The following is a 23,583-nucleotide window of genomic DNA, read 5'->3' as shown; positions in this document are numbered from 1 at the left end:
GAAACAAACGTCTTTTAACGTCTTTGGCACTCCATAGGATTTTACTAAACGTTATTTAACGTTTTTGGCAGTCAAAGAGTTCATTGTTGGGGAAATAAAAAACAAAAACACTGTCAACAATTTGAATAAGGTAGCATGTTAGCCTGGCGGTTACAACATTTGCAGTTCTGAGATTTTTCATTTGTCCACTCCACAGGTGTAAATGTGAATTGTAGACTTGCACTCAGAAACTCTCTCATACACTTTTTATTTTATTTTTCTCATGCACACACTACTAAATGCATATTTCATAATATTATATTTTAGTACGAGAGTGTTTCAGACTTGTGTGTGAGGTACTGTAACTTTATTTTTTTCCGCTAACGGCCTCAACAAAGCACGCTCAGTTGTAGTATTAGTTAGTGCGACCAAACAATGAGATATTCCAGTTCAGTCATTTCATCATAAACAAAATAATTTAAATAAATACGAGAAATTAAATGTTCTGAGTTTAGCCAGTGTGTCGCGTTTTGTTTGTATGTGACGTGTCGACGCAAGTGCCCTCCCTTCGATACGTCATCGCGCACGAAGTCCGGCCCGCGACGTGGAAAACATGGAGGCGAAGGAGTGTGTAAAGTAGAACTTCCCCCTGTCTCTATAATTTCTCGGAGATTGAAGCCTGCACATTTTCACCTTCCACCGAGATAATAGTCAGTAGCTTTAACTGACGTAAGGCTGGGTGGGTTTACTTTGCCGTCCCACTAGTGAAGAGAGCCGCGGGAGCGGCGAGAAGCGTTTCTGACAGGTAAGCTAAGCGGTCAGCTGATGGCGAACAAGCGGCTAACGTTAGCTGTCATAGCAACAACCGCAACCTGATTTAGTTATCCAAACGTATTTAAATGGTCGCTGCCATGCTGGTGTCCTTATCGCCTGTTATCAGTCACAACGACAGTAGCATAACGTCGATTAGCTTTACAGCACTTTCTGCGTCATGCTAAATAGAGGATTGTCAAAGCAGTGCAGTTTTAACTGCGATATAACGACATACAAATAATAGCGGGATCCCTAAACGTATTTCATAATGTTTGGTTAGCAGGGCAGCACGATGACCTAGTGGTCAGCACATTTGCCTCACCGTTATGAGTTTGGGGGAATTCGAATCTCTGCCTTGTCCTCCTACAATCAAAAACACACACACACACGAAACAAACAAAAAACACGCGTGTTGAGTGAAGTGCAGACTAAACTGTCTAAGGCGTGAGTGTGAAGCTTGTTTATCTGTGCTCTGAAATTAGCTAATGACTAGTTTAGGGTGTTTTTGGCTTCTCTCGCCAAAAGTCACTTTAGGCTTAAATAAGAATAGTGTGTCAGTGCTTATTTGTGTACACACGATTAGCTGGCGACCAGTTAAGGGTGCACCCCCCCCCCTCCAACCTTCCCAAAATCAGATAATCTAGGCTGCAGCTCATTTGCAACCTTAATAAAGACAAGCAGGAAAGAGAATTTCTAATATTTTAAACATATCGAGTCACCTTGGTCATGTTTCAAACACTTTTATGTTTGCAGGTGTTGACATATGCCCGGCGAACAAGCGGTGAGGCAGCACTCAGTCTGGAGATGGGAGCCAACACCAGCCAGCTCAGTGACCTGCCAAACAACCCCAGCCTCAAGGCTCTGGTGGGCACCGAGTCCATATCGGAGAATGACCCCTTCTGGAACCAGCTCATCTCCTTCACCGTCATCAGTCCCACCAGCAGGTACTCGACACAGAAGTCTTGTCACGTGTCTGAAGCGGTTAAGTCCAATCCAGGATTCTCCGTACTACTCCAGGATGTTTGCAAAGCTTGAGTAATCATTCATCAGGGTTGTTCTAGACTAGTTAGTGTTTAGTTCCTGTGAAATAAAGCATTGTTAGGCTGCATGGTTAAAGTGACATAATTACAATTTTCCTTCTTCTTTTTTTTTTTTTTCTATTTGGAGCACAATTGGGTCATGGCAGTATGAAGATCATTATATAAGCATAAAATGAAGTAAACATATATGAGGAATGTGTTTTTTGTGTTTTTCTGTTTCAAACAGTGGAGATTCCAAGTTGCTGGAAGAGGCTGTTTTACCACTAGCCAAGCTCCTCAGTACGGCAACTTTCTTAATTGATAAATTATCAATATTGCAGTCAGGCACATGGAAAATTGTATTACGTGCGTAATGTTTTTTCCCCTCCTGTTTTCAGTTGAAAACAATCCCAGAACAGGAAACCTTGGCGCACTGGTTAGAATCTTCCTGGGACGGACAAAAGAGCTGAAAATCTCCACAGAATGCCAAGAGTGAGTGTGGGAAGCTTTTTGTGTTCGTCATCAGTGTTCCTTGTTAATGTGTCTAAGATGGAAGAGTTAATCAAAAGCAGGACTGGCAAGGTCAGCGTAATCAATTTTATGGGAAAAGAGATGTCAGTTAGAATTATTATATTTGGATTCAAGTATTGCCAGACTTTTCTCTACTTCAGTTGTCTTCTATTTCTTCAGATTTGAAAAATATTTCCCCAAAAGAAGTAATGTAAATAGAAGTCATCTGTTTCACAGGGTCAAACTGTCACCAAGATAAAAACAGCATTTTAATCCCAATATTTGTTTTCTTTTGGATTTGGAACATTGAATATTCCCAAATATGTAGGTATTATGGTAAAAATATGTTAGACACGGTTCATATTAAATACAGTGGTGGCTTGAATTACGAGTTAAATTTGTCCCCTGACCACACTCGCAACTCGAAACTCATACAGTGGTGCCTTGAGATAAGAGTTTAAGTCAGGACACTCGTATTTCAAGGTGCAATTGGAGCTAAAATCTATAATAATAACTTTAAAGACAAATTACAAAGTAAAGATGTGAAAGTATTGTGACTTTATTTTTAGCATTCATTGTTAATGCTCACTGAACTGAGGTCTCCTGATGTAGGATTAGGTTGAGCAATGCTTTATAATAGTTTTGATTAAAAAGAAGTCTTGTTTGTGTTTGGGAACACAAAAACTACAGTGAACAACAAAGATGTGATGCGAAAGTATCATACGTTCAAACAAAAAAACACTCATACAGTGGTAAGAACAAGTTGAATACTGTTAAAATCAACAATGTAAAAGCAGCAAAATGTGTGATGACGTGAAATATGTCTCTAAAAAGTGAATGATACTCGTTTGATGCTCACTGAACTTTTGTCTTGTTGCTTAGTGTTGTTTTTTATGCATCTTAAATAGGGTTGCAAAATTCCAGAAATTTTCGAAGTTGAAAATGATTTCATTGGACCTAACAGGAATTTATTGGAATATTGCAAGGTTGACACTTTGTAACAAGTTAGTCAACAATAGCTTTACAATAGCCTTTTTATTTATTCATTTATGACCGCAACATTTTCTTAAATTAGTAGATTAACACCTTAGCTGTTCATAGTGGGAACTCCTGCAAGCCAATAGTTTTCAGACTGGATTCAGATTTGAATTTCCTGAGACTGTGCTTTAGATACCTGAAAGATGCTTTTTTTAAATGTGCATGTTGTATTGGACTTATTGGAAACAGAGGGGGAGCTCTTTTCATTGAAAATGTTGAATGAGACGTTATCAGTGTTTTTGAATGGGGTGGGTGTGCGTCTTTGGTCTTTTTTTTTAATGGGTTGGAGGGAGGCGAGTAATTAACTGAATGAAAGAATGCATGGTAACACTTCAAATTTCATTAAGTTCTACAGAGAAATCGATCAGTTGAAATGTCATGTTTTTAATTGTACTGTTTTTTCCCCCATGGATGTCTGCTTATGACATTTTTGTTGTTGATATTTATACGCTTGAATATGATTCTTTAACTCACAATGAATTACCCTAAATCTCATGGAAAATATTCTCAAAATTCCACGGCTTGAATTCCTGTAAATATTTATATGGAACTTTTCCTAAACTGGAATCTTAATTACTTGGAAAAATTGATCCATTATTATCCCCCCCCCCCCCAAGAAAATAATGAATAGCCAATGTTTTAAAATAACATTTTCCCATTCTTTTCTGTCATCCAAGTTAATGAGCATTCAAAATGTGTTATAATGTGATTTGTACTCTTCCTCCACAGTCAGCTGTTCATCTGGCAGGCCCACAATGCTCTCTTCATGATCCGCTGCCTGCTCAAGGTGTTCATCCGGGAGATGAGCGAGCAGGAGCTGCACTTGCAGTTCAGCTACCAAGAGAGGGCGCCAGGCTCTTGTGGGGGTGAGCAATGTCTCCAACTCTTCCTCCCACGAACATACACAAGGAGGTGGACCAGGACAGGAAGTTGTTGTTAGAGGGTGCATGGAAAGGGAAACAATCTGACATAATTAAGTGACATGCTGCATTCAAGACTTCTAGGAAAGTTGGGTAGCTTTGTTGATAGTTGCGTTTTTTTTTTTATAGGGGCCTCAATGTTGTTAGTAAGTGATGTTAACTCATCATATTTTGACTACTTTTTCTTCCTTACTTAAACCCCAATCTATATTAACAATCAAAATCATTGCCTTTGCCTTGAAGGTTAACACAAAAAGGCAAAAACATATTGAAATAAAAAGCACTTTGTCCATTTGACCTAATTTTAGGCGGAAATTTGCAGGCAGTGTTAAAGGGACACATCACTGCCCTGCATATTTTACGTCACAGATACTACAGTACCTCCAAAGCAGAAAAGTTGCCAAGTCAACATCGTCCCTCCATCTGTGTTGGTGCTGTTCATACACAACAGTGACATATGGCGGAAAAAGCCAGAAAATATAGCAGATTTTATTGGTAGTGTAAAAGGGCACAGGCATTGACCTGCCTGTTACATCTCTGATACTACCTTGAAAGCTTGAAAATTGCCTGTTCAACTCAGTCCATCCATTCCATGTCTGTGGCCTTCATATAGAATAACAAAACAGAGCAAAGGTGGAAAATAGCAGACTTTACAGGCAGCATAAAAAGGGCTTTTAACATATCTCTTCGTCCCTGCTAGGAGCGAGCCATGAGGACCTCCTCGAGGAGCTCTTATCCAACCTAGTGCACCTGATCGTTGAAGTACCGCTGCTGTAAGTACTTCCCGTGTGCGCCAGTGTGAGTGCATGTGTATGTGTGCGAGTCATGAACGTAACTTGTGCACATTTTAAAAAGGTCAAGATGTGCTCAGACTGTTAGGAAAAAAAGACAGTTATGGTGACCGGGAAGATCACAATGCCCCAACTGTTCCCCCGCAGCTATTTAATAATGTCACTTGTCTGACATGTTACATAGCTGACTTCAAAAAAGATGAAACAGTGGTGACCCTGACGCAGTTTGTCACTCTCTCTATTCTTCTTTTTCGTTTGGATTACGTCCAGGAAAATAGTCACGGGCATAATAAAAATCTGTTCGCTTTGCCGTTTTGTAGTTCTAATCTGGCGTCTGGCTTTTATGTGTGGAATTTGCGTCTTCTCCCAGTGCTTGGATGTTTTTTTTGGGGCACTTTTTCCTCCCACATGCCAAAAACTGTTATGTTAATTAAAAGGGTAGTCCACCCAAAAATATGCTTTACAATAATATGTTGTATGCGCCACTACTACTTCATACACGGCATGTTTAAAATGTTTTTGTGGAATAATGAGTTAAGAAAGAAAATCCACCGTTTTTTCTCCATCTCGTTAAGCGGCCATTTTGCTACTTGCTGTCGACTGAAAATAATATCACAGTTGCTCAGAGCTCAGGTAACAACCAATCACGGAACACATTTTCACACATTATAATAATTATGGCCAAGCTCCAAACTGTGGAGTTGCTATTAGAGTTTTGTGTTTTATGGCAGGTCGTCAAACTTTTCTGCTATGCTCCACCCACACACAAAGATGATAACTCAAATGTCGTTTGGCAATTTTCGTCTTGTGTCTGTTTAGTAAACAGGATTCAAATTAAGCAATCTGGGAGAAAAATATTTCACCCTGATAAACTTTTTGTCTTTGAAGGACCACTTGAAATGGCCCTAAAATGTCATATTGCTGTGTTTTTTCATGTTTTATGCAGTCAACAAACTTCACACCCACTTGCGATGACGAAAGCCACATTTTTCACAATTTAACTTAATCTGTACATATTTCAAATTTGATACTAATAGTGATTATGTCGCTAAGGTGACATAAGCTTTTGGACATGTTTGTCTGAAGGACACTACTAAATGACTGAAATTACCCGACAATAGACATTTGGAGCCAAAATGGCAGAATTCCATTCTTTTCGAGCCCTATGAGATTTTTTGGGACTATTTCTTAGATTTGGTCAAATATTGCAATCATCAAATGAAGAGGCAATTATGTTAGCATACATTCCGCTGGTATCAGCCTCTGAGGACAACCATATATCTAAAAACAAAAATATTGGGACAAGTGGCCATTACAGCTACAGGGAATGAAAATGGAACGAACAGAAGATTAAGCCTTAGTTCTAGTTGATCCAAGAAGTGTTTGCCTTCATGTCTTGTTCTTCCGCATGGCTTTACTCCAAACATGGCTGGGGGAAGAGAAAAAAAAAAAGGCCTTCACAAAACTGTTCCCATAATATCGCAAGCATGCTGTCCATCCATTTTTGATAGTACCAATCAGTCACAAGGCACATATTGTAGATAAACAACCATTCAGACTCACATTCTTCAATGAATGTCACATTGGTGTTTTGGGAATGAAGGAGGAAGCCTGCGTACCTGGAGTAAACCCACTCAAGCAGTGGAGAGCATGCAAAATCCACACAGACAACATTTGAATGCCAAAACTCTTGACTGTGAGGCAGATGCAGTAACCACTAGGCCCGCCGTGCTGCCTGGGAAGGACGCAATGTCCAAAATGTCTTGGTTTGATGAAGAAGTTAGGGTGGGGGATCGAATCCAACTCTTGATTGACTGAAGAAATAATTGCTTAAGAGGTGTGTTTGCGTCGAGTGGATTTGTCATAATGGAAGACATCCTTTCCTCCTCTCTGTCTGGAGGCATCATTCAATCCTCTGCGCTTACATAAACACATTGGACATTCCAGCATATTATTCATTGTTCCTGGCTTCCAGACTCACCCTGTTCCATTGCCTCCACCCCCCCCTCCCGACCTCCACCACTTTGTGGCTCTCGGCCCGTTTCCTCCTTAGTACGTGCTCGCGGTGCAGATGCAGTCATTCCTTCGTGGTTACACTTTTCTCTCGCTTTGATCATAGCCTTGGAAGAAAACGTGTTTTCTTTTTCTTATTATTGGGGCTTAATTTTTTACAGGATAAATGTCACTAGTTGTCATTGTGTTTGCAGTTTTTCCATTGATGCCTTTTGACATTAGAATACCAGTTGTTCACATGCTCTTACTCCGTGTCTTTTTGTTATTTTGCCTGAAAATATTATTTTAACATTTATTTTGTAACATTGATATTATAAAATTGACGTGGCCCCGGAGGGATAAAAAATGACACTGCATTAATTACAAAATTAATTTTAATCAAATAACCTATCTCAGTCATTAAACAATAGTGTAGTAGTGAAATGTAATAGAAATGGTGTCAAAAAAGTCAAGACAATTAATTTAACTAAACACTAACGCACAGTATGTCTGAAGGTGTCCTGGCTGGTGCATCCCTTATGCCCCTATATCAGTCTTTTTCAAATAGGGGGGCACGGTGCGATGTCATGTTTATTTTTTTTGTTGTGCTAGAATAAAGTGTAATTGCACATCCACTACAGTAGGTGGCAGTGACGCTCTCATTGTCAGCGCGTGCACAAGGAGTACTAGCTCCTCAGCAGGGGTGTACAATTTTATAGACAAATTATTACACTATATTCTCAGCAGAGAGTTGAGGGGCATATTTTCTTCTTCCTTTGGGGTGCGTAAGAAAAATTAATTGAGAAGCAATGGCTGTATATATGGTTGAGTTTTGCCACAAAAGTAACATGACGATGTTTGCTCAATTGATGTTGCATACTTGGGCTTTAATATCCACACTATCGTCTTGTGTTCTGCAGTGACATCACCTACAGCATCCTGTTTGAAGCCGTCACCACACTGCTGGTGTTTTTCTCCTACCAGCTGTTCTGCAAGGAAATCCTCAAAGATGGTTTGATCTACCGACATGTCATGAAGGGACGATGGTGAGCAGACACACACGCATGCATTTTCTGGAATGCTTGTGGTCAAGTGAGTTATTTTTTTCCCCTAAAGAGTAACAAAAAGGGAAAAATAACATTTCAACCATTGCATCTGTTACATGGACATTTGTACTGCTTTCATACATCACAATAGTTTTTGGTTCTGTGGTTAGCATAACACCTTTCCTCATGCTTAAGTTGCAAAGTGTCTACTAAAAGTTATACAAACATTCTCAGTTTGTACCCGGAGCGGGCCGTCCACATTCTGTTGCTGGAACTTCTCCAACCTGTCGTGAGACTGTTGCGGGCCTCTGTCTGCTTCACTGCGCTGCCAGACAGTTTCATCACGCACATCACAAACAATGTCTTCATGTGTTATTCCGCTACGGTCTTAAAAACAGGGAAGCAGCCATCGCCCCGCCGTCTCCTCTGTGACCCTTCCCTCGCTGTCTGGGAGACGAGCGCAAAGTCGGAATTTGAGGGATGACATCCATTCCATAAGTTTCCGACCCAAATTCCGTTTTTTTTCCCTGTCCTAAATACACATGCTCCCAAGTTATGAGCAAAAGTCACTCCCAGCACCCGATGTCATGCAAAATATGAGTGGACTTGTGTAAATATTTAGATAGGAAAGAGGATAAACGTGTACTTTTCCTTTTCTCCAGTTTGTCACTGACTAGTCGCCTGGTGAAGACGCTGCTCTATAACTTCATCAGGCAGGAAAAATGTCCGCCACCTGCAACACACATCTTTGAGCCCAAAGCGGAGGGTGGCCTGCTTTACGGACTGGCGTCTGGCGTGGCAAGTAAGAATACATCCACAAAAACACCAACACCTGCTTTAAAGTAGAGTAGCAGGACCGCCACCAAATTGTACATGTTCGACACTTATCCTGTATTCTCCTCGAAAAAATGAGAATAGCTATGCATGCCAAAATCATAGTCTTAAAATATTAGAACTCGCAAATGTAAGCGGTGCCTCATTTATATCCATATGACATTAATATAATCCAAAATATTGTGACTTTCATTCTAATATTTTTAAGATTTGATTAGGATATGCATATATGCACAAAAATGTTGGTGACATTAGGTTACGTATCGTTTTTTTCTTTATGAGGCAACTGGAAGAGCCAACTTTATGATTATAAATAGAATAAAGTTTTCTAATATTTTCAGAGTATCATATGGACATAAATATACATGTGCACATAAATGTGTTTGTACATTATGCAACCGTAATTAACAGTTGCACAATAATTGACCATGAGGCTGCTGCATTCGCCAGCTGATGACGCAAATCCTTGTTGTTTTCTTTCTCAAATGAATGTATGAAACCTGAAATAGTTAGGAGTGCTATATAAACTAGTGCACTAGTTTATGACGGTATACGGTATTTTTATAGCGCAATACACCAGGAAACAAGTCCAAAATGAACAGTACGCAACACATCACAATGATGACCTGAACTGGTCATAAATGCCCAATATGGCGGCATACAGGGTATGTCATCATTTTGATCACTTAATCGGCTTGAACGATTTTTCAGGGAATCGGATGCCGTTGACATTTACACTATTGATGTTTACAAACAGCAGGGTTTCCTCCAGCGCTTTATAGGTGGCCAACCAGGCCTTTCTTGCCCCCCGCCAGGCTACGCAACATCACCTATTGTGTGCGCGTTTGAATGTGTGTGACTGTGCGTGCATGCGCCGAATACATGTCTGTCTTGTGTGAAATGTGAATGTTTGTGACCATAGATGTACGACCACGGGTTTCTCCTGCAGAAAAGCATTCTTTGTGCGACGCCCGTGGCAGATTAGGTCCACTGAGGCATCGGCATTCCCTGGCACGTCTGTGTGTATGTATGTGTGTCAGTGGCCACAGACGGGTCTGATGATGAGTTATGGTGCCCTGTCCTCTTCCGTAATCCCCCGCAGCCCGTCTGTCTGCAGCCGCCTCCCTTGTACACACACGCACATCAACAAAGACACAGGGCTACTCTTGTAGTCGCCGCTAGGAGACAGCGCCTGTTTCATTTCTGCCGTTGTATGAAGCGTGCACATTCCATTTCCATGTGGAAAAATGTTGTTTACAACTTAAACAACAGAAAAAGACCTCCTAAAGGGGACATTTTTACACATTTAGGTTATGTTTTATTCTCAGAACCGCCGGAGGAGCTTTTTTGAAGAATAGCTTTTTTCTTTTCTCCACTGCTGTGTATGCATCATGGGAAAATGTGTGCTTTTGAACACACCATGTTCTCAAATGTGTGAGATTATCGGAACAGCGTGCTGGCATCTTGTCTGTACAGCACCAGATTCAGAGTCTCTGGCCCGTCTTCTTTCATCTTTGTTTATACATTATAATCTCTAATCAGACCCAATACAAGAGCTGTATGAAAAATGTCTCTCAGTACGAATACAATAATGCTCAGTTTTGATTGCAATGCACATTTATTTATTACAGTCAGTTCAAAAACTGTATTTTATAGAAAGAGGTATTACTAACATTTTGATTACCTAGTTCAACTATTGTAGCCACAAAGATCTCGCACAATTTCCGCATTAAAGCCCGTATTTGCCATTGCATTTTATATAGAACACAGCGAAACGGGCACAAGCCAGTGACATAAGCAAATGACCAAATCCCAACCAATCAATGATTAAATTACCAACCAAATGGCCAAATGACAAACTAACCAACCAACCAACCATTGGCTAATGACCAACAAATTTGGTACAAATTGAGGTGAAGGTGGTACATTTCAGTTAACGATTTCACAGCCCCAGGGCAAAACATTTCAGCTTCCTATTTTAATTTTATAAATTATTCTCATGGCCTCATTGTAGTCCAATACCCTCTGTTTTGGTCCATTGATGGATTTGCAAAAGATAATTGATTTGAGTCTATTGAGTAGTGATGTCTTCATCTTAGAACACGTATGGGGAATTTAAATGATGGAGGCTGCCACCATTTTTTGTTGATACTTACCATGGGGCCACATACCCTTCCTAGTTCCTATAATCCGATTTATGACAACATGCAAATTTAAATAGGGACAGAATATGTGGATATTGTTTTTTTTATTCCACCAATTTACATCACATTATCTTAAAGCTGCTCAATGCAGAAAATTTCATTTTGAATCGCTACTGCCACATGTGGCCGAAAAATGCAACAGCAAACTCCCTTCTTTCTGTACACACTGCCCACATGACGTCACATCCGCAGACAGGCGGCAGAAAATTCGAACCCAAATCCAGTCTGAAAACCTTTGGCCAGATGTTGATCTGCTAGTTAGAAGATGTTTGAGTCATAAATGGTTAAATAAAAAGGCTATTGTAAAGATAATTTTTGGGCAAATTCCTATATAGAGCAGCTCAATGTAGTTCATGCTTAAATGCATCTATAAAAGATTCACTTTTTTAAAAATGAAGGGTTTGAAGCAAACAAAAAATAATATACCATCCTGTGATATCTTGCAAACCTGGATAAAAGGACATAAAAGATAATGAGCAAAAAAGGGTTTGGCCATCGGACCTTTAAATTGACATTTTTTGTTTCATGCTTCATTCGCTTGGGGTTGGGCAGAGATCCCGTCTATGCTTGATTGACAGGGCAGAGCACTAAACCTATAAATTGGCTACATGTGAGATTCTTGAGGTTCTCCATTAGACCAGTAGGAATTATAGACCTCAGTGTCCGTGTGTGACCTTTTCCATTCCTTGCCTTTCACTTCCCTTTCCTCCTTTTCACCTCCTTTTTTTCCCCCGGACTGGGCGACTGGCCATAGCCGAAGCAGTCACAGTAGTTATTTAGGGATTTAAAAAAAAAAAGAAAGAAAAAAGCCTACACTAAGGTAGACTAAAGCTCTGTGAATGTGTGTGTGTGTGTGTGTGTGTGTGTGTGTGTGAGTGCAGGAAATGTGGCAGTCTGACTGGCTTCAGTGACACAGTCGGGCCAGTCACTGTGGTGCCAGTGATGGCTTGAACAAGGCTGCGTCACAGGTTGGCGCCGTCTCTCTTGGGATCTTATTTTCTCTCAGAAGGAATTTAGCTCTGTGGTGAAGTCATCTTCCTCCCTCACAAAAGTTACACACCCACATTCACTGACCACTTCAATTTTTGAGCCGCAATTCCAGAAATATAGCAAGAAAAAGAGAAGGAGAGTTTTACTATTTAGCATGACTATGAGTTCAACAGAAGAATGTAACCTTTTGAAATGACCCAAGATGAGATCCAATACCTAAATCCAGTCGGAAATCTGTTGGGGTGACCTGAAAGGGGAAAAGCACATCACGATAGATACACTTGCTTTTGTTTCCATGACAACAGGGGATAAAGCTAAGGCCTGTTCTTGAAGATTTCTAGAGACCCCTTCCAGAGCAGACGTTCACCCCTCTGTGTCCAGATTGCAAATGAATGGCGCTTGCCAAAGTGACTAATTTTCCATTGTCCCCGTTAACTCATTCACTGCCATTGACGGCTATAGACGTCAAAAATTCATTTGAACTATTTCTATTAGTTTAACATTTTTTTCCCACTTTTGTTAAGAGTATGAAAAGCTAGGAAAAAAATGTGTATTGTTCATTTAGAACAGATATAAAATTTGTGATTAATTGTGAGTTTTTTTGTTTTTTTTTGATCAGGGGCAGACAAAACAAGTTTTACTTCTTTCTGTCCCCTTTCACTTTTTTGCTTTACTTGGAATTTGAATATTTGTTTCTTTAAAAAAGGATTAATTAAAAATAAAGAAGAAAAGATTATTAAGAATTAGGAGCGTCAGGGGATAAAAAAAAATCCGTAATTTAATCGGATGACTTCACTAGTTAACTCACGATTATTTAACATTTTTATATCTGTTCTGAATGTATGCATGTACAATATATTTTTTTCTAGGTTTTCATACTCTTGTTAACAAAAGTGGAAAAATGTCAAACTAATAGAAATAGTTCAAATGAATTTTTGACATCTATAGCCGTCAATGGCAGTGAATGAATTAATATCCAAACCAATAAATTTGCGCCCTCTCATTGTGTCGGGCCAATAAGCCTGTTGTAGAAAAAAAAATGGAGCTGGAGCTGTAAACAGAAAAACAGGCATTGAGCTGCTACTTTTCATGCCAAAACCAGATAAGTAGCATACCATTACATGCAGGCCTGGTCCCACTTCTGTTACGGTTATGATGTTACCGATTCCGAAAATTGCCAAGTCATCTTCATGTCACTCACCATGCTAGTGTTGTTTTATACAGAACAGTGACCTAGACTTTAACAGGCAATCCCTGTCTATAACTTTAACATTTAAAACGTAATGATAACAGAGCACACTACATGCAGGTCATTAGAAACCAACGCTCACCCAGTATCCATTTTAGGGCCCAAACAACCAGGATTGAGTTGATGATGAAGGAATAATACCAGAATTACCCTGCCCTTTTAACCTTCACCACTAGATGGCAACATGTCTACTTGGCTCCCACTATCAGGCTGGACCAACAGCAGACTGCCTATCAGAACCCCCATCCGGCTCCACGCTTGCATCATCACAGCTACCCTGTGGCTAGACGTCCAGGAGCCAGAGGGCGGTCATCCGTGTGCCTCGACGCGCATGCTTCTCATGACGCCTGAGCGCGCCCGCACTTCAGTCGAGAAACTCAACACCCCCCCCCCCCACCACTAGCAAGAAGAAAAATGAAAAAAAAAGACTCTAGTAGCTTCAGTGGTTTTTGTTCTCTGGCGCCGGCTATGTTGTTTCACATCGCGGGCGCTGCAAAGGGTCACCCGTGATACCATTGTGCCCGTTCTGGTCTTGATTACATCAAGTCTGGCGGCTCATTTCCTTTTGCATTCATTCTCTCATCAAGCATAAATCAGACTGACTTTATTTTACAGCTAGGTTGGTACTTGTAATCTATAGATTAGCGAGATATGACAGAATATTAGGCACACCTTTAATTTACTGCTCAACGGCGCCACAATTTACAGCCTGTTGACGATTGCCACATGAACAGTTGAAGCTAAGCGGGTATACCTAATAAAGTGTCCCTCCCATGAGTCGCATGTTTTGCTGCATTTTGACCACTGGAACTTTATCCCACAGCTAGAAACTTTTATAGGATCATTGTGTGTTTGAATCGTGAGAGCTATTTTATTTTGTCTAACTTATTGGGCCTGCAGCACTGAACATACCAATTTGAGCGAGGTACACACCTACTGACAAACGAGCCAAATTTAAGCAATTTCACTTTTTTGTAAACAAGGTTGGGCAAAGGCCTCATTGTCTGATGTCTCTTAAAGATTATCCTGAGTGATTATCATGTGAGGTGTGTTCATTTTTTTGTGTCCTCTGCAATCTGCCTGGAAAATAGTTTGCACCATAATGTTTCAACCTGTTCCTTATTTTTCATCACACAAGAGGAGCATCTGGCCCTGTTCAATGAGTTTGAAACCGCAGGTTCCTGGATAAGATACAGTTAGTGTAGCTTCATTTCATTTTCTACAGCTGCTCATGTTTCTTCATTTTACAGCAGTTTAGATTCTCTCTGTCCATGCTGCCTGTGACAGTTCAGTTTTGGTGCTACGACAGGCCAGATTGGTATTGTGATTCACTCAAGGGAGTTCTCCACAATATCAATCTGCAACTGCTCTATGGTGATTTGCCCGGGAAAGGCGGGGCATTCTGTGCAATACTTACAGCTCATTAGGACGATGTGGTATCTTGTACACGTTTTGGCCAATCACGGCAACGGATGAAAATGCCGTCTTCGGTCTCGTCGAACATGTTTACCAGCTAAAAATGCACGAAGCGCCGCTGTTCAACATTCAACAAGGAATTATTATACTATGGATGTTTCAATTGTTCAGCACCTTGAGTTGCATTTTAATGTATGAAAGGTGCTATATAAATAAAGTTTAATTTGATTTGAAACAGTGAGTAACTCTGCAAGAACAGAATTAATTGCAGCGTCCATTCGTCCATATTGGGTTTCCCACGGTGTCGCCGCTTCCTGTTTTCGTCACAGCTGCATATCCCGCCCCCAAACACAATGTCGCTCTGTGATTGGTGGAAATCAACGGGCTTGGTAAAAGATGTATTCTCCGCAGTTTGTGAACTCACAAATATCGCAAGAATTCAACTTGCAGAGCAAGCAAGATTAGACTCACGCTTGTCAGTGGAGATATCGTTGTGTGCTATGTTCATCATCTCAAGAGCACGACACTATAAGAACTCGACAATTTATTCTTTGTTACCCGTTGAGTTTCACACATTAACAAAACAAAAGGTTAAGAAAAATTGGAATGTGTACTCTATGTCCTTTTTCCAGTAACTATGTATATCAATAATAATACTATATAATACTCCATTTGTGTGTCTTCAGGTGGTTTATGGACCGTCTTTACTTTGGGCGGAGCTGGCAGCAAAGTGGGGGTGGACCTGGAGCACAACCCATTACCATTGTCCAATCAGAGCCTCCTATTACTGCTAGTTCTGGCCAACCTGACCGACGGGCCCGACTGGCCCAACCCTTACCGTCAGGCTATTACCTGCTTCAGAAACACACAAGGTAATGGGGTTAGGGGGCAGCGCTTTCAGCAGCCAGTGTGTTTTGTAATCCTGATTTCCATCGTGTATTGGAATGGGTGGGACAGTGAGTGAATTTATTTTAAACATTTAAATACAAACCCTAATGACATAATGTATAGCGGTTCTCACAACAAAATAAATACTGGTAATCAGTCTATATCGTACAACATAAGGAAATTTAGCAGATTAAAGAAATTTATATATTCCCTTTTATTTTTATAAAGATTCTATTTATAGATATCGATTTTATTTCTTAACATACGCAATTTTATTATGTTTTTAACCAATTTTAGAAGTGTTGTTTTTGATGTTTTTGGTTGGATTGTTGGAAAGAATGAATGGTATTTCACTTTATTTTAATGGGAAAAATTGATTTGCTGCATAAATTGAATTACAAGCTTGGTCATGGAACACATTAAACTTTCAAGTCAAGGTACCATTGTATTTGTGCTAGTATATATATATTTTTTCAATTAAATATAGTTTTGTATTGTGTATTGTCTTTTTGCATAATGACTGATGGACTTTTGATCATCTGAAATTGCATTAAAGTCAGCAGTTATAGTGCCACCTATTGTTTTTGGATTTCTACATTAATAAAAAAATAAAAAAAATAATTAAATGAATCGCATTTAATATTTTTTTTATTTTTTTAATCCATCTTTACATGTGGACAAAGATAAAAAATGGTGGACATACGGAATTTGTGGTGGAACGATGGCAAAAATAAGTACATTATGGATCTCTTAATGTAGTCAGTAGCCTTAACCCAAATTGATGAAAATGGGGGCATTTATATAACCGGTACCAGAAGGTGATACAGGGTACATTTTTCTCGCTATAATAAAACAGTTGCCTGTGCCCCGTATAGACACGTCATCCATTCCCATGGAGCAAGCCCACACGTTCCAGATTAATTTCAACAGCCTGTACACGGCGCTGTGCGAGCAGCAGTGCTCTGACCAGGCCACACTGCTGCTCTACACGCTGCTCCACCAGAACGCCAACATGAGGACCTACATGCTCTCCAGAACAGACATGGACAATCTGGTGGGTAGCTTGGTGGCCAAGTATTTCAGCAAATAGTGGCTGGGGGCGTTTAGTTACTCCACTGCAGATGGGGGTAAGGTGTTTGGCAGGGGGAGGCATTGTTATGTTTGTTTTTAAACTGGTGTTTAAAATGTACAAATGTGTGGCAGATCATTTGTAATACTGCACAGGGAACTCAATTACAGCATGTGTTAAGGTCAGAGGGGGTGTTTTCGTGATATCGAAGTACTGCTGTTTTGGTTAGCAACACGTAAAGGGACTCAGCAGTTGTCAAACTTTGAGAAATGTTATTTGTTTTACATGTCACAATGTGTTATAAAGATGTGTGAGAAATTGCCAACCACCGACAAGCTTGGTAGGCGGGCGTAGGGGAATGTTTGGATGCCTCTATGTGCCGATGTTTTGGTTAGCAGCAGAAGAGTGAGTCATTAAAAAGTGATAATTGTCATATTTGTCAAGGCAGAACATTTAACGTCACTCTTATGTTCCTTAGGTGTTGCCTATCCTGGAGATCCTTTACCACGTGGAGGAAAGGAACTCTCACCATGTCTACATGGCGCTCATCATTCTCCTCATCCTCACGGAAGACGACGCCTTCAACCGCTCTGTCCATGAAGTGGTGGGTTGGATGCACGGTTGCACGCACCAATGAAACAAAACACACGCTTGTTCACCGTGTTAATTTTTTTTAATGCGTTCTTGTCGTCGCAGGTCTTGAAGAACGTCACGTGGTACTCTGAGAGGTCACTGACCGATATCTCCCTCGGCAGCTTGCTCATCCTGGTGGTGATCCGCACCATCCAGTTCAACATGACCCGCACAAGGGTAAAGCTGTAGTTCTGTCACACAAAAAAAAAAGTGTCGAAATACTGATGATATAGTTTGGTTGATTATGGTATCTACTCCTGTAGGATAAATACCTCCACACCAACTGTCTGGCTGCGCTTGCGAACATGTCTGCCCAGTTCCGATGTCTCCACCAGTACGCTGCCCAGCGTATCATCAGGTAGTGATCATCCCTGTGTACCAGGTTCTTATGTTAATGGATGGATGTTTTATGAGGGAATGTTATGTATCAAAAGTACTAGTGATATTGATACTTGGTATTGGTGACTTACTCAAGAGGGTGAGTACTCATCCTGGTATTGGTCTGAAAAGAAAAGTGTTATCAACCATCACTAATATAGTGTGTATCCAAGATGGATATGATTGATTCATACAACGGACAAAATTAGATTTTTCTGATACAATAGAAAGTTACTATGCAATAAATATTTATAAGACATAGACCACTATATGGTACACTGTAGTGAAGTGGGTATATATGATTGATAGGTATAACACGAAAAAGACTAGAAACAGGGAGTGCTGTGCAATATTCCAAACATTTTACACCCTGATATAGGTCATTTTATATCCCAATAACCATATTTATTCTGATATAGTATTTTTCCTTAAAATGACATAGTATTCATAGCCATTTTCTTCTTTTCTCCAGTTATGAAACACATTATAGAAAACACAACAAATGAATAAAAGATAACTACAAATACAATAAAACACAAATATCCAACACAGCCATGCCACTTTAATAATTGATGCTGAATCAGCACAAAACATCCAGTGCCACTGAGAATTTGCAGTGTTTCCCAGTATGTGCATACAGAGAAAAAACAAAATATAAAATATTGAGTTTGTGCTGCGGCTGTATTCAGAGAATAACATAATGTAACATCCAGGGTAGGTTTGTGATGACACACACACACGTTTACACACACACACACACACACGTCGAGCCATTCACTTCTGATTGTCAACTTCCGCACAGGAAAGAGCGTTTCCTCCCCTCGCAGACGCACACGCACACATCATCATGCACGCACAAGCATCCTCTTATCTATCCTGCTGCATATCTGTGACTCTGCTCTTTTGGGGAGGGAGAAACCGTCTGCGGACGTTGTCAGTCCCGCGGCGGCGTCTAGCTAGCTGCCGCAATGATAACCACGATGAACTAAATGGACTGTCTGGCCAGATAAAAGGGGATTTCCTGGCCGGAATTTCCAAACGGCCAGACAGACAGTCAGTCAGACTGTTAACCCTGGCCTCCTTTTAATGGAGTCCCAGACAAGCACCATGGCGGCCATTGTTTATTTACACGCCACCGCTTGAATTTCCTGCCGACAGCACACCCAACGCCATCATTTCCTTTTATTTACTGTTCATCCTCTTTTACCACAGATAACATGTTCTCCCATTACGCAGTCCCTCGCCGCATTAAATCACATCCACAGTCTCTCTCTTTCTGTCTCCCAGTACATTCATTCACTTGGTGCTCTCTTGTCTACTCACTTAAGTTGTGAGTCATCAATGCACCAAACAGCACATTTCCATCCACCATAAAAATAACCTTATTGGGATTCATGGAGAAATTGATCTTTCCCAACAGGCTGGCGAAAACATGTTTTCCAAACATGCCATTTTAAATTCCATCTGTATTTGTGTTGAAGGAAAATTTAAGAGCAACTTGGTCAGGCGCTGACCTCCTCCAAGGCCAAGCAATCAAAATTTGGACGTTCTCTATAGATAGCAACCTCCCGCATACGGAATGTTTCAATTTGTCACTGTAGTTCATATTACCCAGTCTGTAAAAAAACTGTTTTCTATTGCATTTTTTTGTGGCACAGTTTTTAAAGGTTGGAAAATGATGCTGGGAAAAAGTTAAACCAAGCAATTTTGCAACTTTAGAGGGAGTATTAGACCTGTAATAGAGGCTGGACTCAACTTATGTGAAAAGGTATTCCTCAATACTGGGACAGTGAATATGTTTACAGGCAAGGTGAAAAAAGAATTAAGTTAAAAAGAGTTAGTCTTGCATCCTGATCGACACTGCGGCGCATGCACAACGTCATTACGAAATAGACGCCATTTCTGCTGTTAGCTTTCTACGGTCAACAAAAATACATTATATTCATGATACTCGCCACACCAATGAAGCACTGTAGTCGGGTTCCTTTTCGCTCCAAAAGTGCAGTTCTTTGCTTCGTTGTCATGTTTGTAGGGTTTGGCGATATTCAAATTTTGACACCGTTTCACCGTCCCCACATTTCACCGGGTGTACGGTAATACCGTTGCTAATTTTATCCTTTTTTTTTTCTTTTTTTTTTTAAGACTTATCTTGGGCTGACAACTGCTAATCTGTCTAGAAGTTAATGGTCACAGATCTGTGTGTTCCGGTTGCATTTGTAATAATCTTTTGTGTGACGGAGCGCATTTGAATGTCTGTCACTCTATGATAGCACATCTTTGGCTGAAGTGTGCAGCTGACGTGGCCGCGGAGCCAAGCTCAGTCTAAACTGTTTCCCCGCAAACCCGCACAAACGTCTAGTGGTCCTACACACTCGGTTTACTGGACATCTACGCGACACACACACAGGCCTCATCGACATTTGCTGCCAAATTGTAGTAGTTGCGTTTTTTTTATTTATTCACTTTCTTTAGGAGACCGCTTAACCGAGCTGTGCCGACTAGCCATTTTATCTCGCTCCGTCTTATGAGCGGTCATGTGACTGTCGCATGACTAACAAATTACTATTCATTTTAAACTGTTGTAGTAATATTAATTGTTATAGTATTACTAATTTGAAAACACAACTACAAATGTCATGTTATCAAAAAAATTATATCAAAATAGGTCATTATACGCTGCAGTTTTTTTTTAATGATGGTATTGAAAGTAACATTATATATATATATATATATATATATATATATATATACTGTATATATATAGCATTTTTAGGTAAAGTTTTTTCCCCAATAAAATGCTCGTTCTTATTTTGTTAATGAATTTACCCCCCAATTTTAGTTTTAATTATTTTGTTAGTTTTTGTTCTACCTAAATTTACCTTGCTTTTCTGCGGTGTTTTCAGCTATTTGGCTGGCGAAGGGGAAGTGAAGGAGAAGAAAGTCCAGTTTTCAATTTTGAATAATTCTCAATCTTTTTAATCCATTGAATTTAAAAGAAAAAGCCAATAAGCCTTGATTGGCACCTTTTATATGGCACCAAAATATAAAAAATTCTTAGACACATACACACAAAACATCCACATGCACATCCATGACAAAAACAGTCCATTGTTTGCCGAGGTAATAAATGTGTAGTAGTAACCTTTTCATATATTTTTTCCCTTTATTTTTCTTAATGGAACGATGCACTTCATGCAAATTTACCCATTTTCTTCGCCATTGAGCTGTAAATGTCACACATAATCCCAACACAGTATATAGGAATATGAATCAAGCAAGCATATATGCGTACAAAAGATGCACTCTGTGCAGTATGTGTGTGCGCACAAACACAACAGAAAGCCTGTTGAGATGCGGACACATTTGACAGTGAGGCGGTCTGTTGTTGCTTTCGCCCTCATGACTGATGGGCGCCGTGGAGCGGCCGCGTGGAAGTCCGCCCATTTCGCTCGTTTCCATGACAGTTGCTCGCGCACAGTGTGTTATTGTGTGCCAGGGTCCCAGCTGGAGCTCGAACATCCTAAGAGTACAACAAGTCCTACTGGCTTAACAGACCCTCGGACAAAGCTGCTCAAATATCTCAGTTTTATTTAATTAAAAAGTGGCCATGAGTTGTTTTTTTTTGGTCCCATTGCTGACAGATGAACAGGTGTGTACTCATTAAAGGACTTACCTGTCCTCTCTTGTTCTATATATTAGTTGAATGCTTTGCAGTGTGTTGCACAGTTCAATTGATCCCTAGTAGATATTTAATAGAGATTGTATATAAATAACAGTGGTACATTATTGACGTATGAGGTCTTTTTTTTTGTCATTGTTTTTTGAGAGTGAGCTTCAAATATACCATCGCTCCGCTGGAGTGAAAAAAAAAAAAAAAGGAAAGCAATCACCATCTATACCAGGGGTGGTGGCCAAGTTCGGTCCTCGAGAGCCACTATCCAGCCTGTTTTCCATGTTTCTCTCCACTAACACACCTGATTCATGATCAGGATCGTTGTCAGGCTTCTGCAAAGCTTGCTGATGAGCTGATCATTAGAATCAGCTGCGCTGAAGGAGGAAGACATGGAAAACAGGCTGGATAGTGGCTCTCGAGGACCGAACTTGGCCACCCCTGATCTGTACAATTTCTGCCTTTTTTATTGAATAGGACAAACAGTCAAATGCAATACTTAAACACTCACAAGGAACATGGAGCAGACATTAACTTGGATTTGAACTAACTCTCGACTCTAGTTCCTGATGTTACACATTGGGTTACACCCCTTAAAGGTTAAATGTACTGCAGTGTGTACGTGCGTGTGCGAGTATGAATTTTGTCTTAATTTCACTTCATAAAACCAGATTCTTTTTCTATATTCACTTTTGTTCTGTTTTTGTATTTTTATTCTGCAATACTGCGCTATGGTAGGCGTCTCACAGTACTGAGTTGGGGGGTTCATATCTGAGCTCCAGCCTTCCTTTGTGGAGTTTGCATGTTCTGCCGTTGCTTGGTAAATAGTACTTCATTTATATAGCGCTTTTCCACCTTACAAAGCTCTCAAAGCGCTTTACATTCGACTACTCATTCACCTACTGATGACGCAGCATCAGGAGCAACTGGGGGTTCAGTATCTTGCTCAAGGATACTTTGAGATGGTCACAATGGCATGGGATCAAACCCACAACCTCTTGGTTGCAAAATGACCACTCTGCTACTGAGCCATGTCGCCCCTGGGCTTGTGTTGGTATTCTACGTCTACTCTACTTTCCTCCCACGTTCTAATAACACGCAGGTTAATTGAAGAATCTAAAATGTTCTTAGATTTGAGAGTGTGAATAGTTAATTATCTATGTTTGTCTATATCAGGGGTGGCCAAGTTCGGTCCTCGAGAGCCACAATCCAGCCTGTTTTCCATGTTTCACTCCTGCAGCGCAGCTGAATCTAATGATCAGCTAATCAGCAAGCTTTACAGAAGCCTAATAACGATCCTGATCATGAACCAGGTGTGTTTGGGGAGAGAAACATGGAAAACAGGCTGGATTGTGGCTCTCGAGGACCGAACTTGGCCACCCCTGGTCTATATGATCACTCCGATGGGCTGGCAACCAGTTCAGGGTGTATCCCACCTATCGCCCAAAGTCAGCTGGGATAGGCTGCAGGGCACCTGTGAAAAAAGATATATGGATAGATTTGATTAAAAAAAAAAATTAAAAAAAAACTTAAATATAAAAATTGTGGTATTGCTAGAGCAGGAACTAATTAATTTCAATTAATTTTGATGAGGAAAATTGATTTGATATATGGGTAAACTGAATGGCGAACTTGGTCCTTAAGTCTACAGTAAATAGCATTCGCCATGTCACCTCACATGTTGAGGTGCGTCAGTTTACTGAGACTTGAACACTGTCAATTGTGTGTGCATGTGTCCGTGTCCAAGGTCGCTCGAGCACACTCCATAGCTCCTTATTTACGTCTATGTGCAGCCATCACATGTAATCATGCAGTCCCGTCAACACGCGCGGGCACACACACACACACACACACACACACTTACACACACACACACACACACACACACACCAAAGGGTTGAAGGCTGTTGGCGTTTCCGTTAAGTGGAAAAATAATTAACGAAAGAGTCGATGCAACACAAAGATTAGCAAATAAATAAAAATAATTTAATACAAGGCTGGTGTGATTGTGAATGGTATTTGTCAGTGCTGCACTGAGTGCATTCAAACCTGTGTGGTTGTTTGTGTGTCTCCTGCAGTCTATTTGCTTTGCTTTCCAAGAAGCACAACAAGGTGCTGGAACAGGCAACGCAGAGTCTGAGGGG

The 23,583-nt window shown here is 40.4% G+C and overlaps 1 protein-coding gene across 2 annotated transcripts in view; it reads left to right on the top strand.

The window, feature by feature from the left end:
• Window positions 1-567: 567 nt before the first annotated feature.
• dym (dymeclin) overlaps window positions 568-23,583 on the top strand; it is a 59,621-nt gene continuing 36,605 nt past the window's right edge. For both annotated transcript variants that reach the window (XM_077542425.1, XM_077542424.1), the window contains exons 1-14: window positions 568-784; window positions 1,546-1,736; window positions 2,059-2,111; window positions 2,210-2,303; window positions 4,089-4,225; window positions 4,980-5,052; window positions 7,983-8,108; window positions 8,771-8,910; window positions 15,488-15,673; window positions 16,565-16,743; window positions 17,237-17,362; window positions 17,455-17,568; window positions 17,655-17,749; window positions 23,518-23,583. The exon at window positions 23,518-23,583 is cut by the window's right edge and continues 34 nt beyond it. In XM_077542425.1, the coding sequence (XP_077398551.1) occupies window positions 1,597-1,736; window positions 2,059-2,111; window positions 2,210-2,303; window positions 4,089-4,225; window positions 4,980-5,052; window positions 7,983-8,108; window positions 8,771-8,910; window positions 15,488-15,673; window positions 16,565-16,743; window positions 17,237-17,362; window positions 17,455-17,568; window positions 17,655-17,749; window positions 23,518-23,583 (1,529 nt within the window). In that variant the 5' untranslated portion in view covers window positions 568-784; window positions 1,546-1,596. The remainder of the gene's footprint in view (window positions 785-1,545; window positions 1,737-2,058; window positions 2,112-2,209; window positions 2,304-4,088; window positions 4,226-4,979; window positions 5,053-7,982; window positions 8,109-8,770; window positions 8,911-15,487; window positions 15,674-16,564; window positions 16,744-17,236; window positions 17,363-17,454; window positions 17,569-17,654; window positions 17,750-23,517) is intronic.

Source organism: Vanacampus margaritifer, chromosome 14 (genome assembly GCF_051991255.1).
Source record: "Vanacampus margaritifer isolate UIUO_Vmar chromosome 14, RoL_Vmar_1.0, whole genome shotgun sequence".
Classification (NCBI taxonomy): Eukaryota; Metazoa; Chordata; class Actinopteri; order Syngnathiformes; family Syngnathidae; genus Vanacampus; species Vanacampus margaritifer.
Note: the sequence above shows the minus strand (reverse complement) of the source record. Positions and strands in the feature narration are given on the sequence as shown.